The sequence below is a fragment of the Onychomys torridus genome, unplaced genomic scaffold, assembly GCF_903995425.1.
Source record: "Onychomys torridus unplaced genomic scaffold, mOncTor1.1, whole genome shotgun sequence".
Lineage (NCBI taxonomy): Eukaryota > Metazoa > Chordata > Mammalia > Rodentia > Cricetidae > Onychomys > Onychomys torridus.
Genome location: NW_023412401.1, coordinates 24195 through 43761, shown reverse-complemented (window position 1 = coordinate 43761; position 19567 = coordinate 24195). Strand labels below are relative to the sequence as shown.

The 19567-nt window shown below is 36.6% G+C and overlaps 1 protein-coding gene across 3 annotated transcripts in view; it reads left to right on the top strand.

Moving 5' to 3' along the window:
• The first annotated feature begins 4412 nt into the window (after positions 1 to 4412).
• LOC118575644 (vomeronasal type-2 receptor 116-like) overlaps positions 4413 to 19567 on the top strand; it is a 36992-nt gene continuing 21837 nt past the window's right edge. For all 3 annotated transcript variants that reach the window (XM_036176104.1, XM_036176105.1, XM_036176103.1), the window contains exon 1: positions 4413 to 4594. In XM_036176104.1, coding sequence (XP_036031997.1) covers positions 4413 to 4594 — 182 coding nt within the window. The remainder of the gene's footprint in view (positions 4595 to 19567) is intronic.

The window sequence follows — 19567 nt, the reverse complement described above, 5'->3', positions numbered from 1 at the left end:
GAGTTTTGGCCCTGGAGGAGATGGGAATGGAGGTGAGTGGCTCGGGGGAAGGTGGTGGTGGGGGCGTGATGGGGGAGGACAGGGGAACCCATGGCTGAAGTGTAAAATATAACACAAATATAATAAAAATAAAAAAGAGAAAAAATGTAAAAACAAAAACAAACAAATAAACAAAGAGGTGTCTTCTAGATAGTGCTAAATAAATAGGAAATATAAAGTGACAATCACCAGACATTGGGGAAATGCAAAGAACCTTAAGAACATGCTTTTTAAAAGTATGCTCATATATTTTGGAAAGTTTAAAATAAATAGGCACTTTTCTCAATCGACTTCACCTACCAAAGTTAACTCAAGGTCATATACACAATTTAAATTGACATATAAGCCCTAGTGAAATAGGAGAATTCATTAAGTCTCTCAAGCAGATTAAAAAAGCCCAGGTTCATAGGGTTTTAGTGAAGAAATCCATAAGACTTCTGAGAACAATTAACACCAATACTCAACCAATTATTCCACAAAACAGGCAGAGAAGGTACATTGTTCAATTCCCTTTATGAGGCACTTACCCTGATATGCAAATCTCTTAAATATTAATTACAAAAGGGGAATTAAAGACCAATTTCTCTTATGAAATTATATCAAAAATCTCAATATAACACTTGCAAATCAAATCTGATAATGCATCAAAAATATCATCCACCATGATGAAATCAGCCTCATCCCACAGCTGTGAGGATGACTGAATATGTGAAACTCAATTATTGTGTAATTGACCACATATTAAAACTGTAAAAAGGAAATAACACTTGATCACCTTATGAGATGAAGAAAATCCTTTGAAAGAGTCCAACAACATTTGGTAGTAAAAGTTCTAGAGACAATAAGGGATAAAAAGAACATACCTCAGTTTAAAGCAATTCTGTGGCCAAAAATGGTGACTTCTTTTTAAACAGGATTGGATTTTATTTTCTAGGTTTTCAAAACTTAAAAGACAACACCAGTACAAAAGTAATTCAATTGCTTTGGCTATAAAAACTGAATGCCATTGTTTTGATAAGATTCCTCCATAATGGTGACAATGGATAGTTAAAATATGACCAAATAAATTAATGAACAAGTAGGAGTCATGGGAATAAATGTGAATATTCCAGCGTGATCAGATGCTGAGGGCTCCATTGTGGGAAGCACATACAGCTACTTCAGTCAGTAAATTAAGAATATCTCATGGTCCATTCACACCCCTCAAGGAACCTTCTGAACGTACATTAGTCAGGAAAGCAAATAAATACTTGTCTCATCATGTTTATTTCATTTATATTCAGAATATACTAGATATGGAATCAATCTTCATGCTATTCAAAAGATGAGGAAAATAAAATATTTCGCTAAAATTTTGTTATTTTTATTTTCATTTGTACAGAAATTGATTATTTTTATTTGCAATGATTTTTTTAGAATTTTGATAGTTTTATTCTATTAGTTACAATACTTAAATATATAAACAGTGATTTTTAACTAAGCCAATACACAGATTTTAGAAAATTTTAAGTAAATAGTTTCTTTTTTTCATTTTTCTTTATTAAGAAATTTTCTACTCAGTCCAATGCTATCCACAAAACCCCCATCCTCCCTCTTCCGACCCCTCAGCCCTCATTCCCAAGTCTTCCACCATCCCCACATGCCCCAAATTGAGGTCTCCCATGTGGAGTCAGCAGAGCCCAGCACATTGAGACTAGGCAGATCCAGGCCTCTTCCCAGTGCACCAAGGCTGTGCAAGGTGTCACACCACGGGCACCACATCCCAAAAGCCTGCCCATAGACCAGGGACAGATCCCGTTTCCCCTGCCTGGGTGTTTCCCAACTGGTTTGAGCCAAACAACTGTCTTCCCTATCCAGAGGGCCTAATCCAGTCCCATGGGGGCTCCACAGCAACCAGGCCACAGTTCATGGCCTCCAAGTGTGGCCAGTCATCTCTGCATGTCCTAACATCATGATTTCCACATTCCTTGCCCGCAGTATCTCTCCTCTCTCATCAATTGGTTTCCTGGAGCTCAGCCTGGTGCCTGGCTGTGGATCTCTGGATCTGCCTCCATCTGTCACTGGACAAAGGATCTATGATGACAGCGAGGTTATATGCTAGGCTGGTCACCAGAGTAGACTGGTCCAGGCACCCTTGGTTCACTGCCAGAAGACCAAGGAGGAGTCAACCTTGTGGATTACTGAGAGCCTCCTCAACTCCATACCTCTTCCTATTCCCTTTGTGCCCTCATCTATCATGGTTTTCCTAGGGTATTTTCCCATTAGCTAGCTTCTACTTCAACATTCTTGGTCATCAAGGAAATATATGGATTCTATATAATTCATAAATGCTTGGAACTAAAGATAAGTTAAACAAGTTATATTACTGCATCCAGACTTCTTTTGGACATATTGTTGTTCAGAGGAAAATCTCACAGGATTTCTCACACACAATGGAGTTGTCCTCAGCCTGTAAATATTAAATGATGTCATTAGGAAGAAATAGGGCAAATTTGGAGGTCACCATGTTACCTAAACAGACAGACTATAGAAATTAAGTATTTTCACAATCTTTATATAATTTTATACAACAGTCTATGTGTTTGTGTGTATGTGATTGTGAGTTTGTTTGTACATGTGTTGGATTTGTGGATAGATATTGTTTAAACTTATGCACAAATCTGGACTACAGAAAGCACTAGAAGTAAAACTCCAACCTAAGGGATTCAATACACCTACAAAAAAACAGGCAATAAGTAACCCAACAACAGTAAAATCCAAAGAAGAGAAGTACACACACACTACTACCAAAGATAAGAGGAACTAAAAATCACTGATCATTAATATCCCTTAAAATCACTGGACTTAATTCACCTATAAAAAGACAAATGCTAAGAGAATGGATAAGAAAGCAGGACCCATCTTTCTGCTGCATAGGAGAAACACACCTCAATTTCAAGATAGACACTACCTCAGAATGAAAGGCTGGGAAAATTCTTTCCAATCAAGTGGTCATAAGAAGCAAGCTCATGTGGCCATCCTAATATCCAGCAAAATTGACTTCAAACTAAAATCAATCAAAAGAGATGAAGAGGGGCATCACATACTCATCACAGGAAAGACCCACCAAAATGAAGTTTCAATTATGAACATTTACACCCCAAACCCAAGGGCATCCACATATGTAAAAGAACCATTACTAAAACTTAAATCACAGTTAAAACTACACATGTTAATAGTGGGAGACCTCAACAACTGACACTCACCTATAGAAAGATCTACCTAATCAAAACATAACAGAGAAATAAGGGACTTAACTTACATAAAGTTGTAGAATGCAAACAAAAATAGAAAGCTAGGAGAATTGTATAATCACAACATACACATTAAATCAAGGTTCCCTTTGGGGTTTCTATTTGCTTCTAAGATATTCAAAAAAGACTTCTATGCAGCCACTACTAGATTGTAAAATGAACAAAAAGAATGAAGGAAAGTAAAGGTGAAGCAGAAGAAGATGGGTCAACACAAGTATTGAACTATTAGACCTTGGAGATGAAGGTAATGTTTTAGAAATCAAATATTTGCCTAATCTTCTGTTTAATAATGTTTGGATTGGAGGATCAGTGAGAGACCTTATTTTGTATTTGAAATATAGGACAGAAGTTATGGAACTTATTGAATATTTTAAAAACACTTTTGCACTGCTGCAAACAAAGGCTCTGTGAAGAGCTGGATATTTGTTGAACAGCAGGATTCAGGACATTTTGGAATTTGGCCTGATTATCTGTTCACAAAATATTGGAAGCAGAGGATTTGATTAGATACCCTGTAACTGTCACAGGTATAGCATAGGCTCCACTATGCAAGCTGTGTGGAACTCACTTGCTGTAAACATCAAGCTGCTTTTCCCTATAGGGATTTTGTGCTACAATTCCCACTTTGTAACCATGAGTTCTAAATTTGTGAGTTCTCTCTGAACCATTGTTACATATCTCAATGTGGATCATCTGCCTAAATCTTCTGCCATCATTACTAATGGCATTAATATAAACAGATTGTTCAGGGAGTCCTGGGAACAAATTTTCTCAAAATGACATCCTCCAAAGACTGTTAATTTTCAGAAATATGGGTGATGTCATAAAACTACTTGAAGTTACCTCATATATATTTATAAACCAAATTTAATCACATGGACATCAGCTGCAGAGCCCCAGGGAAGATACTGTCCAAGATACCTACTGTGGGGCTGAATCACCTGGAAAATGGAATCAAAACACACAAGTAGCCTCTCCTACAGAAATAAAAGCAGGTTGGAATATACAGGTGCCCATTTAATGTGCTGATCTTAACAGCACTTCACAACACACACTGACCAGACTTCAAGCTGGACAATGATGTTCATTTTGATTTTTCTCTTCTTGCTCCTGAACAGCCCACTTCTTGTGTCCAGTATCATCCATCCCAAGTGCTTTTGGAGAATGAAGCAGAATAATGACAAGATAGGTTGTATCTTCTTCCTTTTCAGCGAGCAGGGGCCTGTGGAGAAGGATTATTTCAACAACATTCTGAATAGAAAGTAAGTTTCTTTCTATTTTCTATGTAAATGTGATGAATATTTCATGGTGGGGAGGAAGATGAGAATCAGAGAATGCTTTGAGTCTTTGTTCTGTTACCCACTCTGTAAACCAAGAAATAACCCCAAATTTTTTGAGAGACTCAATGCACTTTTTCTACTTTTAATTTGTCCAGAGAGTGTTGATATTCTCCCAGTTATTCTCCTACTTAACAGGCTGAAAGTTGAGCAAAGAAAGGGCTCTCTAATTTGTTCCATCCCATATAGTCCTCCTCTTGAGAGTTTCCACAGCACAGTAGCTGGTGTTGTCTTACTGAACAAAAGCCCAATCTATTCAATGACTATCATTTTAAATGAGTGTAAGTAAATGACTGTCAAGTAGAGTCTGCAATGACCCTTTGATCACTATGTCACTCCTAATATGTGCTAGGACAACTAATATTTGTAGTACCCCTAGCTCCAAAGAATTTTTCCATAGCTATTCATTTACTCTCAGATACTCTGCATGTGGTCACATTGTGCCTTCTACAGCTTCATCACAAATAAAATAGGAGACGTGCCCACTCTGAACTTCATAGGTGTTCCTCTTTCCCCATTCTTCACCCATATACCTGTATAATTACAGGCCGTTAATTTCAAAGTCTAGTTCTTCACTCTCTTTTTAGGGTAAAGAAGGAGTGTGTAGACTGATAATGACATGCTTGCATTCTTTGAAATGTAGGGTGAGTAATAGTGGTGTTTACTTACTTTCCTTGTCCCTTGCCTGAGTGACAGCCGTGGCATGTGATACTTGGCCACACTTGAGAACATTTACCTAGTATCCCATCTTTGCCATTTTTTAAGTAGCACGTGTTTCTTCTCTTTATGTCTAAGCTGTTTGTTCTCTGACATTTACATCACATTTAACTCTTTCTGTAATTTTACTAGTTATAGCTCGCTGCATATTTTACCAATTTGGGCAATGTACACATTTTGATTTTGTGTATTGCAGATAATTTTTTCAAACATAGCACTTTAGTCCATTAGTTTACACTAACAGTCCCATTAATTGATGTTTCTTCTTGTTGAGTGTGTAGGAGTTAGCATTGGAAATTCATGAGTTACAATATCAAATTCCTTTTGAGTGTTACAGACAATTTCAATGACATTTTTCCATATGGTAATAAAGAATACAATAAGATGTTTTTCATTTAAAAATGCATAGATGTATGTCTATCTTATTACCTGAGGTTACCAGAGTTGTACTTTTTTAAAGTGGAAAACAGATTGTATTTAACTCTGTGTCAATCATTCTGAATAAAGTAGTATCTCTGAGTTTGAAACTTATTGGTCAGATAATATGAAATGCGTTAGAAGACAAGAGTGTTACTCTTCTTCCGATATCCATTAGCACAAAATGATATTATTCTATGCTTACTTACTTTCTGAATATATTTGCTGTCAAAATTCATAAATATTTTCCATACATTGCCCACTTTATTCTTTTAGTATTCAAAAATGTAATGCTGTCACAAATAAATCTCATTGTGATTTTCTAATGTCACTAGTTTTCAATACAGTGCCAGTGTTGTGCATTTGTAAGTGAAAATGTTTGCAAAATGTGCTCTTTATGAGAAATTTATGCTGGTAGGTATATAAAGTACAATTACATTTAACATAGATATCTAAACATAAACTAGGTGAATGATACTGGAGTACGTGCCCTAAATATCACTATTTGGGAAATGGAAGAGTTGTATCCCTGTGCATTTGATGCCAGGCCAGTCTAAAGACAATTGTCAATCAAAACCAAACCATGGAATCTGTTGTCCTTTTATGGCCTAAATGAGTAGTTGTTATATCCACACACACAGAGATGCATATATTTAACAGATATACTCTGATATTTAAAATTATTAGAAAATAAATATTTTAAAAAATTTTGTGCTGGCAGTAGATAAACAAGAAAGAAAAAAGAAGAAGACAGAGATAGACATGAGGGAATATGTTAACTATATTACGAAAAATTAAAATGAAGTATAAGTACCTGAGTCAAATATCGTCCCAGAAAGACGACTGTGCATCAAACTGTCATGCTTTGAATGCTGTATCCAATTGAGTTTATTTCATAAAAATGACCAGAAAGTTTGCTCATGCATCATATGTATTTTTGACATTGTTCAATAATTTCAAAATGAATTCATGATCAGTTTTTCCATTTTGTCAAAGACTGTGTGCCCTTGTGTTTACCTTCTGAGCAAACATGTAAGAGAGATGGACAGTCCTCTCTGTGGAAAATGCAGTCTCTTCTTATTTATGTTAGATACACTCTCATCAACTTTTAAAGATTTTTCAAGCTTCCATCTTCTCTGTCATTGCAATCACACAACAGAGTATATTTGTTTCAGTCATAGTAGATGGTTGGGAATACCATCCAGTACAGAATAAGCCTCACCCTGACCATAAATTATCATCTCTAGATTTCTGTCCAAAATAAACAGTGTTCCATTTACAGAGGTCCAACTGTAGACTATCAGTTTGTTCTGGCCTTGGCTATTTCTATAGTTGAAGTCAACAGGAACCCTGATTATAAAATATGATTCTACTATTTCCATTACCAACAGGGAGTAATGGAATAATACTGTGTCACAAAAAGTATGGGCTACCACTTCACAGTGGGATGTCACTAAAAGTAAGAGAGGATTCACACTTGACTCATCTCTTGGACTGTAGCTTTTGCACACCACTATGCTGAGATTTTTGGTTTTAAAATTTAGTCAAGACATTGATCCATCTCAAACACTCAGATGAATACTGGAAAGGCTCAGTGGATGAAATTTAACTGTGAAGTCTTGACATCTAATTGTAAGACACTGAAAAACTGCTCATACAATATCTCATTGAAATGGATAATGGTCCAGACTGTTGACATGACCTCTTCTTGTGGCAATGACACTGTATACAATTCTGTGTATACTGTGTCCCTTCCCCTGTATGAGATGCTTCTTTAAGAAGAAGATAATCAGCTAATAGACAACAGCAAAGAAACTGTTATTAACTGCATTATGGTAGTGTTTCTTCTATTGGATGATATTTGGTCTCATCAATGTCACTGTGCTTAGGAGTTTCTCAGATGCTCAAATCTAATGTATTAAGAAATATTCACCTAATAGAAACTTCTGAATATTTTTCTTTCTGAGGAAATAAATCAAAAGGGTGCTGTAAGTCTCTACTGCAAAGCCAATTAAGTGGAAGAAACAATTTATCAATGATCATTAGTGATTATGTTACAAAGCACCCAAATATCAGCCCTTCCTAATAATGAAAATATAACAGTGCCTAGTTATTAATGCTCTCCATGTTGAAAAGATGAGCCCTCATTTATTAATTCTCAAATATGTTGTAATTAGTGTAGGAGATGGTTTTCACAAGTGTCCTTAGCTGATTCTAGCCCTACTCAAGGCTTTGGGGACCTGACTTAGAACTCTGAGAGTTATTATGCTAGAAATTGTGCTGTGATTCAGTACAGCACATACATGCGTATTCATGTATGTGAATGGATGCTTCTCACTTTGTTTGGATGTATTTTGTGTGTTCCTGTGTATCTGTGTTGCTTTACATATATGTAGGTTTGTGGCTACCTTTGTATCTGTCTGTGTGTATTTGTCAGTTTATGTGTCTGCTTGTGCCTATGTGGCTATCTTGCATATTTCTATGTAGTGGTTGCACATACATATGTCTGTGTTGATGTATATGGTTGTGTATGTATGTGTCTGTTGGTATGTTTTTGGATATGGGAATAAATTTGTATGTGTCAGTGTCTCTCAGTGTGGTTGTTTGTATCTGTGTATTTCCACTATGTGTATATTTTTTAGAACATGCATGTTTGTGTGGCTGTGTATATTTTGATTGTATCTCTTTTTGTGTGTCTATTTGTGTGTCTATGTCTCTCTGTCTATATGTTCCAGTATGTTTCTCTGTGTGTCTTAGCATGTATGGGAAGGAGTATAAATGAATATGTTGCTGTATTATGTTTGCATCTTTGTATGGATGTGAGTATCTCTGTGTGTAGCAATGTGTGTGTATGTGTATAGTTGTAACCTCTTGATCTAATTCAACAATGTTACTGCTCTTAATCTTCAAATATTATATTGAGAATATATAGAGAGAATAGACAGCCTTGCCTTCTTTCTGATTTTGGTTGGGTTGCTTTCTGTTTCTTTCTGTTGAATAGGATGTTAACTATAGGATTGTTGTACATTGCCTATATTATTTTGAGGTATGTTTCCTGTAATCCTTCTTTCCGCAAAACTTATATCATGAGGGACTGTTGTATTTTGTCAAAGGCTATTTCAGCATCTAATGAGATTACCAAGTGGTGTTTTTCTTTCAGTTTGTTTATATGGTGGATTACATTGATTGATTTTCATATGTTCAACCATCCCTCAGTCCCCGGGATAAAGTCTATTTGGTCATGCTGGATGATCTTATTGATGTGTTTTTGGATTCAGTTTGCTATTATTTTATTGAGTATTTTACATCTACATTCATAGGGGGTATTTGTTTTTAATTTTCTTCAATTGAAGAATCATTTATGGTTTGTGTAGTAGATAACTGTGGCTTCATAAAGTGAAATTGGCAAACATTCTTCTGTTTATATATTGTGGGATAATTTGAAGAAAACTGATGTTAGCTCCTACTGGAATATCTGGTAGAAGTCTATCCTGAGACCATCTGGTTCTGGGATTTATTTGTCTTGTAGACTGTAAAAGAGTAATTCTATGTCCTGAGGAGTAGTAGGTGCATTTCAGCTGTCTGTCTGATCATGATTTAACGTGGTTTTGTTGATTTTCTCAAAGAACCAATTTTTGTTACATTGACTCTTTTTATTGTTCTCTTTTTTCTATCTTGTTGATTTCAGACCTCAGTTTGATTATAATAGTGTCTCTTCCTCTTGGATGGGGTGCTGTGTATGCTGTGAATGTGTTGCTCTGATTGGTTTATAAATAAAGTATTGATTTGCCAGTAGCCAGGCAGGAAGTTTAGGTGGGAAAAAGGTAGAGGAGAATTCTGTGAAGTGAAAGGCTGAGTCAGGACGTACTGCCAGTCGCTGCCATGAGAAACAAGATGTAAGATGCCTGTAAGCCACAAGCCATGTGGCAAGGCATAGATGAATAGAAATTGCTTAATTTAAGATGTATGACTAGCTAGCAAGAAGCTTGAGCCATTAAGCCAAACATTTTTAATTATTATAAGCCTTTGTGTTTACTTGGGTCTGAGTGGCTGCAGGCCCTGTTGAGACTGGAGATAACTCCAGCTACAATGGGGCTTATTTTTCTTCTTGTTCTAGAGCATTGAATTGTGTTGTAATTTGCTAGTAACAGATCTGTCCACATTTTTTGTTTTGTAAAACGCCACATATATGAACTTTTCTTTTTACCATCACTGTCACTTTATCCCATAAGTTTGGGTGTATGCTGTCTTCATATTCATTTGGTTCTTAGAAGCCATTAATTACTTTTTTCTTGCCTTGATCCCTTAGTCATTCATTGAAGAGTTCAGTTACCATGAGTTTGAAAGCTTTCTGGTTTTTTTTTTTTTGTCTCTTATTCTTATGTGCAGGTTTAATCTGTGAGAGTCTGATAGGATGAAGGGGGTATTTCAATTTTCATGCATCAATTGAGAATTGTTATGTGACCAGTCATGTGATCAATTTTGGAGAAAGTTCCATGAGGTCCTGAAAAGAAGTACTTTTTGTGCTTGCGTGTAATGCTCTGTATATATCTGTTAGGTCTTTTGATTTATAATGTCTAATACCTTGAGTATTTCTCTGCTTAGCTTTTGTCTAGATGACCCTTCCTTTGGACAGAGTGGGATATTAAAATCTCTGACTATCGATGGCTGATAATCAATTTACAGTTTAAGCTTCAATTATGTTTCTTTTTTATATTTAAATTTATTTATTTATTTATTTATTTATTTATTTATTTTCCATTTTACATATCAACCCGAGTTCCCCCTCCCTTCCCTTCTCCTGCCTCTTCACCTCCCTCCCACTCTATCGCCATCCACTCCTCAGTGTGGGTAAGGCCTCCCATGGTAGTCAACAAAGTCTGGCATTCCAAGTTGAAAGAGAGCCCTGCCCCTCCCCATTGTATCAAGTTTCAGCAAGGTGTCCAATCACAGGGAATGTGTTCCACAAAGTCAGTTCATGCATCTGGGATAAGTCCTGGCCCTGCTTCCAGGGATCCCACTAAAAGATCAAGCCATACAACTGTCACCCACATTCAGTGGTCCTAGTTCATTCCCATGCAGATTGCTGAGCTGTTATTCCAGAATCAGAGTCAATGAGCTCCAACTAGCACCAGTCAGTTGTCTCTGTGTGTTTCCCCATCATGATCTTGATCCCTTCTCCTTCTCCTTCTCCTCCTCCTCCTCCTCCTCCTCCTCCTTCTTCTTCTTCTTCTTCTTCTTCTTCTTCTTCTTCTTCCTCTTCTTCTTCTTGTTCTTCTTGTTCTTCTTGTTATTGTTCTCCTTGTTTTTGTTCTTCTTGTTCTTGTTCTTTTTCTTGTTCTTCTTGTTCTTGTTCTTCTTAGCCTCCTCTTCCTTCTTGATCTGCTCCTCCTCCTCCTTCTTGTTCTTGTTCTTGTTCTTCTTGTTCTTCTTGTTCTTGTTCTTGTTCTTCTTGTTCTTGTTCTTGTTCTTCTTGTTCTTGTTCTTCTTCTTGTTCTTGTTCTTGTTTTTTCTTGTTCTTGTTCTACTTCTTCTTCTTCTTCTTCTTTTTCTTCTTCTTTTTTCTTTTCCTTCTTCAAATGCCAAATTCTGTTTATTGAAGGAGGGAGGCGATTATGTTTCTTTTACAAATGTAAGTGCCCTTATATTTACAGCATAGATGCTGAGAAGTTAAATGTTATCTTTGTGGATTTCTCATATAAAAGATATGGAGTAACCTTTCTCATCTCCTTTCATTAATTTTGGTTTGGTGCACATTTTTGTTATATGTTAGAATGGCTTCACTATCTAGTATTCTCGGTCATTTTGCTTAAAATATTTTTCTAGCCATTAACTCTGAGGTATGATTATTTTGATTATGAGGTACATTTATTATTTCCAGAAGAAGGATGAATACTCTTTTCTCATCCATTCTGTCAGTCTGTATCATTGAATTTTGGAGCAGATACCACTGCTATATCAATGACCAATGATTGTTAAATTTTGGGATTTTAATAGTTATTGTTGATGGTGGTGTCTTGTGTGTTTGGCTTCGTTTGCTTTGCTGGTAACATATTATTTATTTCCAGTATTTTCATGAGTGAATTTAAGTTCTACTTTGTGTTTTTCTTCTATTTCCCTCTACAGTGCAGTATATGTGAGTAGATACCATTTAAATTTGAATTTATTATGGAGTATCATATTTTCTCCTTTTGTGAGGATTGAATGGTTTGCTGGGTGTAGAAGTATGGGTTGTCACCTGTGATCTTCTAGCATTTGGCCACATCATTCAGGATTTTATAGATTCCATTGAAAAATCAGATGAAACTCATATAGGTCTAACTTTATATGCTATAACACCCTCTTTTTTTTTTGAGACAGGGTTTCTCTGTTTAGCTTTTTGCCTTTCCTGGATCTCACTCTGTATACTAGGCTTGCCTTCAACTCTCAGAGGTCTGCTTGGCCTTTCCTCCTGAGTGCTGGGAGTAAAGGCATGCTCCATCACAACTTGTCTGTTACTACACATTTTTCATTGCAGTATTTAATATTCATTCTTTGTTATGTATATTTATTGTTTTGATTATTTTGCAAGTGTATAATTTTTAATTTTCAGTCTATTTGGTGTTTAGTTTTTTTGTTTGTTTGTTTGTTTTTTGTTTTTTGGTACCTATATAGGCTTCTCCTTTTCCAGGTAAGAAAATTTTTCTTTGACAATTTGAAAAAATATATTGTGGGAATTTGTGAAGTTATTCTTTCATTCTTCTAGTCCTATTATTCTTATAATTGGCTTTTTGATAGTGTTTAAGTATTCCTGGATGTTTTGTGTCAAGGATTTTTTGGATTTAACATTTCCTTGGATAATTGTATCTATTTTTTCTCTTATATCTCAATGCCTCAAGTTCTCTATTCCATCTCTTGTATTCTGTTGGCAATGCTTCTATGGATAGTTCTGTTTGCTTACCTAGATTTTTTCCCCTGAATTCCCTCATTGTATATTTTCTTTATTATTTCTAATTAATTTTCAGATCTTTTTTATTAAGAAGTTAGTTTTTCATTTTACATAACAACCACAGATTCCCCTCTCTTCCCTCTTCCTGCCCCTGAGCAGTCTCCTCTAGCCCATCTCCCATTCTCTCCTCTGTCAAGTTAAGGCCTCTTGTAGGGAGTAATCAGAGCTTGGCTCCTTTCACATCAAGGATGTGCAAGGTGTCTAATTTTTGGTGTTGGGCTCCACAAAGCTGGTTCACTATTCAGGGATGGATCCTGATCCTAATGCAAAGTGGCCCCTTAAACAGACAAGGTACACAACTGCCTTGCTTATGAAGAGGGCCTAGTTGATTCCCATGGAGGATCTACAGGTGTTGGTCTAAAGTTTACCTTGGTTTGCCTGTCTCTGTAGATTTCCCCATCATGATCATGATGCCTCTTACTCATAGAATCCTTCTTCTCATTCTTTGATTAGACTCCTGGAGCTCTTCCTGGTGCTTGGCTTTGAAGGAGATAATAATTTCCTACACTGTTTCATTCATCCTTTCCTCTATTTCTTTCAGGGATTTATTCCTTTCCTCCTTGTGGTCCTTAACCATCTCTATGGAGTTGGTTTTAAGGTCTTTTTTATTCTACTTCAGCTATGTTGGAATAGTTAGGGCTTGCTGTAGTAAGATAGCTAGCATTGCTAGTGACATAGTACCTCAGCTGTTGTTGATTGTATACATACACTTGTGTCTAGGCTTCTAAGTTTGTGGTGAATATAAGCCTAGATGCTTATTTATAAGTTCTTATTTGGATGTGTTTTGTTTCTATTTCTGTTTTCCCTCCATTGTGGCCTTAGGTTCTTCAAGGCATCTCCACTTAATTTGGAGGGAAAACTTCTAGTGGTGGGATTGTGCTCTGGTCCATCAGGGGGCCTCTTCCCAGGTTGGAGCTGACACACTTTGATGCACAGGGATTTGTGATTGTGGATAGAGTGGAACACCAAAATATGATATAGTGTAGAAGTGGGCCTCCAATGTGGATAACTTGTAGTTCTGCATGTTCTTCAGTTGAGCAGAGAATCACTCTCAGAATCACTTGGGGCATTGTGGTCTGGAGAGTTATGGATGGGTGATAGCATTTGGGGGACAGGAAGTCATTCAAGGATAGGTGGCCTACCTAGAATTCTGGTGGCCATTGTCGACTCTGGTAGAGATGGGAATCCCTGCCCCATTTGGTAGCTGGAATAATGTAGAAACAGGTATGGAAAATGGGATAGACTAGGCTGTTAGTAAGAGAGAGACTTGGAGAGTTCCACATGCAAGTGGCCTACATAGACTTGTTGGCGGACATGTTACAGGATAGAGACTTGATTGACAAGTGTATGTTTGGGTTGAATAATTGACTTGCTCTGTCATGGGTGCCTTATCTGTGGTTAATAGTCATTTGTTCATCTTTGAGGAACCCACAATTGTCAAAGCACATGTGACAACTGTGCAACTTTTCTGAACAGTCAATTATAAAAGTAAGTAAATATTAAAAGTGAAAGTACTCAGATGCTTCTTACACTGTTACACAAGTTGCATCTTGAGATTATGTTACAACCTCTGTTATAAACACACATCAAGGCTACTTTGCACCAATTTTCTTTTAAAGCATGCATGGTAATAGACTAACTGCATATCATTACCTTTCCCTCCATTCTAACAAATCCAATCACACAATCCCTGCCCAAGATCAGTAGCAGGGTACATGTTGGACAGTCAATTCTCTACCAATGACCCTGTTGCCAAAATGGAACATAGAACTCTTCCCTTCCTAACTTTCCTCCTATCATTCATTGCTTTAACACAGCCCCAAGTTTGAGGAGACATTCCCTGCATACTTTTGGTTCATTCTAGGAAGGGAAGCATAACACCTAACTGCAAATGTTCACTTCTCCTTCAGTTCCTTAAAAAACCAATGCCATGTCATATACCCAGTTCTGCTGCAGGTCACCTGCTTCAGCCAGCCGCATCAACTTCTCCAGTGATTCACACAGATCCTACTCCATACTCTATGCTTTTTCATAGTCATGCAAACTTGGCAACTATACCTAGGGAACACTCAGAAAACCATGGCCAGAGAAGCAGATTGGCTATATACAGATATTCACCTCTTCTTCCATTCTTCCCATTCTAATCACACATGACCATCCTCAGTTTTATAACAGACTTTCTGTTCTGTCCTTTCCTGACTGTCTATTGTATACCTAGGGGACTAAGACATACTGGAGGACAAACCTAATTTCCTTGCTTCAAAGGAACCAACCCTTCCCATAACCCTACATGGTACTTCTTCATTAATCAGTCTCAGCTCCCAGTATATAAAAATATATTTTACATAGGAACCTCAGTGAACAGGCCTCTCAGGACAGCAGAAATTTTTCTACCAAGCAACATTAAGCCACCAAAAAAAAGTTACAAAATCAAAGTAACAGAAAAACATGCATCTCTGATGCATGAGCAGGATTTTTGGAGGCTAATACCTATGATGGCACACCTTGCACAGACTTGACCCAGGGGGAAGGGCTTGGATTTGCTTCTGCTCTATGTGCCAACCCATGAGAGGCTTTGCTTTCTTGTGGGGAGGAGTGGGAATAGGTTGGGAGAGGGAGTGTAGGGGGGTTGGATCAGGAAAGAAGGGGATCTTTAATTTAGGTGTAAAATGAATGGAGAATTTTCTAAATTAAAAGAACATGTTCATTCATATCTATTAATAGTAATGTTCTCAAATCCCTTATAACAAGCCACATTATAATAGGATGGACATGAATATATGACTCATCTGTTTATAGCATCCAACAAAGACTCCTCAATGTTAAAGACAGGTATTAGCACAGCTTAGGGTGTTGGAAAAAGATATTCCTAGAAAATGGACCAAAAAACGTGTTTGTTTATTCACTTCAAAATATAAAAAAAATAGTATTCAAATCAGAACTAATCTGAAGAAATAGAGGAGGATACTATAGACTCATCAGAGTAAAGAACTATGAAGATGACATTTCAATTCTTAACATATATGCCCTCAAAACAAGGATACTTAAGTTTGCAAAATAATTGCTACTATAGTTTCACATATTGATCCTCACATACTTATAGTGGGAGATTTCAATTCCCTACTCACACCAATGGCCAGATCAGCCTCATAAAATAGTGGAGCTAACAGACTTTGTAAACCAAATAGTCATAACAGATATTTACAGAACATTTCTCACAAAGAAAAAAAAAATATATAGCCTATTTTGCACCTCAGAGATCTTTCTTAAAAATTGACCATATACTTAGACATATAGCAAGTGGATGGGGCTTAACAACAGACAATGAGAAAATCCAGATAATCATATGGACATACTTTACAAATCTGTACACCACCAAAGAGCAAATTCAAATAAATGGATAATTTCCTCAATGCATTCATATAAACAATTTACACAGGACTTAAAGAACTAGTGAAAGGGAAGCAGTCATTAATATTCTCATAATCAAAAGAGGCTGAGCCAAGTAATTTTAGTAGAGAATTCTTCCAGACTTTCAAAATCACTTAATGCTAATACTCCTAAATTATCCTAAAACCAGAGAAGAAGGAGCATTGCTCAATACTCCTTATTAGGCCACTGTCACAGTGAAAGTCAAATCACATTAATAATTAACAACTAGAAAGAATTACATACCAATTTACCTTATGTACATTGATATATAGTAAGTCTAAGAATACATAAAAATATTTACTATTATATTTAGTAGGATTTTTCCCTGAGCTTCCAGGATATTTCAATATATGAGAATCAATTAGTGTATCCCACAAAACTGAAAAAAAGAGGTTCATTGCATCAGCTGCAGAAAAGACCTTTGATGAAATCCAACGTCCTTCATGACAAAAGTCCTGGAAAATTAGGGACACAAGGCACATAGCTCTGTACAATGATGGTAGTTTACAGCAAGCCTGTAGCCTACATAAATTTAAATGGAAAGAAATGAAAATACTTCCCACTATAATCAGAAAAAGGGCAATGTTTTCCAACCTCTACATACTGGTTAAAAATTGCATTTGAAGGCTTAACTAGAACTACAGGAAAACTGAATGAGATTAGGGGGAAAATTTAAATAGAAGAATTAAAATAATTATTTGCTAATGCTATGAAACAATATGTAAATGACCCTAAAAATTCCACTGAGGAACTCCTACATCTGACAAACACTTTCAGCAAAGTAGATGACATAAATAATTCACAACAATAAGTAGTCCTTGTGTACAAAAATGCCAAATGTGTTAAGAAAGAAATCAGGAAAACAATAACTGTAACAATTACGGAAAAAAGAACCCATAATATTTCTTGGAGAAACCCTAATGATGTAAGTGAAAGACTTGTATAATAAAAGCTTCAAGTCTTTCAATTAAGAAATTGAAGAAGGTATCAAAATTTAAAAAGATCTCGCATGGTTATGAATTAAAAAGTTTAAGGAGAAAAAATTGACCGCTTACAGAATTCAGTCTACTGATTCAATCAATGCCCATCAAAATTTGAGTTCTTTATATATTCTGGATATCAGCCCTCTGTCAGATGTGGGGTTGTTGAAGACCTTTTCCCATTCTGTAGGCTGTCGCTTTGTCTTGTTGCTCTACAAAAGCTTCTCAGTTTCAACAGGTCCCATTGGTTGGTTGTTTCTCTCAGTGTCTGTGCTACTGGTGTTATATTCAGAAAGTTATCTCTGGTGCCAATGTGTTCAAGAGTACTTCCTACTTTCTCTTCTATCAGGTTCAAAGTAACTGGATTTATTTGGAGGTCTTTGATCCACTTGGACTTAAGTTTTGTGCACGGAGACAGATATGGATCTATTTGCAGCCTTCTACACATTGACATCCAGTTATACCAGCAACATTTTTGAAGATGATTTTTTTCCATTGTACATTTTTGGCTTCTTTGTCAAAAATTATATGTTCATAGGTGTGCGGGTTAATGTCAGGGTCTTCAATTTGATTGCATTGGTCCAGATGTCAGTTTTTATGCCAGTATCAAGCTGTTTTTACTAAGGTAGCTCTATGGTTTAACTTGTCAGGGATCATGATGCCTCCATAAGTTGTTTTATTGTACAGGATACTTTTGGCTATTCGGGGCTTTTTGTTTTTCCATATGAAGTTGAGTATTATTCTTTCCAGGTGTGTGAAGAAGTGTGTTAGTAATTTGATGGGGATTGCATTGAATCTGTAGATTGCTTTTGGTAAGATCACCATTTTTACTATGTTAATCCTGCCTATCCATGAGCATGGGAGATCTTTCCATTTTCTGACATCTTCTTCCATTTCTTTTTTTCAGAGACTTAAAGTTCTTGTCATATATGTCCTTCACATGCTTAGTTAGAGTAACCCCAAGGTATTTTATATCATTTGTAGCTATTTTTAAAGGATGATGTATCTATAATTTCCTTCTCAGCCTGTTTGTCTATTGTATATAGGAGGGCTACTGATTTTTTTGAGTTGATCTTGTATCCTGCTATGTTGCTGAAGGTGTTTATAAGATGTATCAGTTCCTTGGTTGAATTTTTGGGGTCACTCATGTATACTATCATGTCATATGCAAATAGGGAAAGCTTGACTTCTTCCTTTCTAATTTGTATCCCCTTAATCTCCTTATGTTGTCTTATATCTCTGGCTAGAACTTCAAGTACTATATTAAGTATGGGGAGAGGGGACAAGAGACAGCCTTGCCTTGTTCCTGATTTTAGTGGTATTGTTTTGAGTTGCTCTCCATTTAATTTGATGTTGATTGTTGGCTTGCAGTAGATTACCTTTATTATGTTTAGGTATGTTCCCTGTATTTCTGATCACTCCAAGACCCTTATTATGAAGGGGTGATGCATTTTGTCAAATGCCTTTTCTGCGTCTAGTGAGATGATCATGTGGTTTTTTTCTTTGACTTTGTTTATATGGTGTATTACATTGATGGACATTATATGTTGAACTACCCTTGCATCAGTGGGATGAAGCCTAATTAATCGTGGTGGATAATTGTTTTGATGTGTTCTTGGAGTCTGTTTGCCAGTATTTTATTGAGTATTTTTGCATCAATGTTCATGAGGGAGATTGGTCTGTAGTTCTCTTTCTTTGTTGCATCTTTGGTTTAGGAATCAGGGTAGTTGTAGCCTCATAGAAGGACTTTGGTAATATTCCTTCTGCTTCTATTGTGTGGAACAATTTAAAGAGTATTGGTATTAAGTATTCTTTGAAGATCTGGTAGAATTCTGCACTGAAACCATCTCTTCCTGGGCTTTTTTTGGTTGGGAGACTTTTTTAAAAATATTTTGGTTTTTGTTCCTTTTTTTCTTTTTTTATTATTATGTTTTTTAATTTTATACATCAGCCATGGGTTCACCTGTCCTCCCCCATCCCACCCCCATCCCGACCTTCTGCCCAGCGCCTCCCCTCATTTAAACCTGGTGGATTCAGTACAGGCCAGTCCTATCCCCTACTTCCAGACTGAACAAAGTGTCCCTGTTTAAGCCCAAGGCTCCAAACAGCCAGCTCATGCACTAAGGACAGGTCCTCATCCCCCAGATTGGGTGCCTCCCAAACAGATCAAGCTATTCAATTGTCTGGTGATCAGATGACTAAACACCCTAACAGTCGTCTTGGAACTCTCATCCAATAACTGATGGAAGTGGATGCAGAGATCCTCAGCCAGGCCCCAGGTGGAGCTCCAGGTGTCCAACTGTTGAGAAAGAGGAGGGACTGCAAGAGCGTGAATTGTTGAATCCAAGATTGCAAAAAGCACAG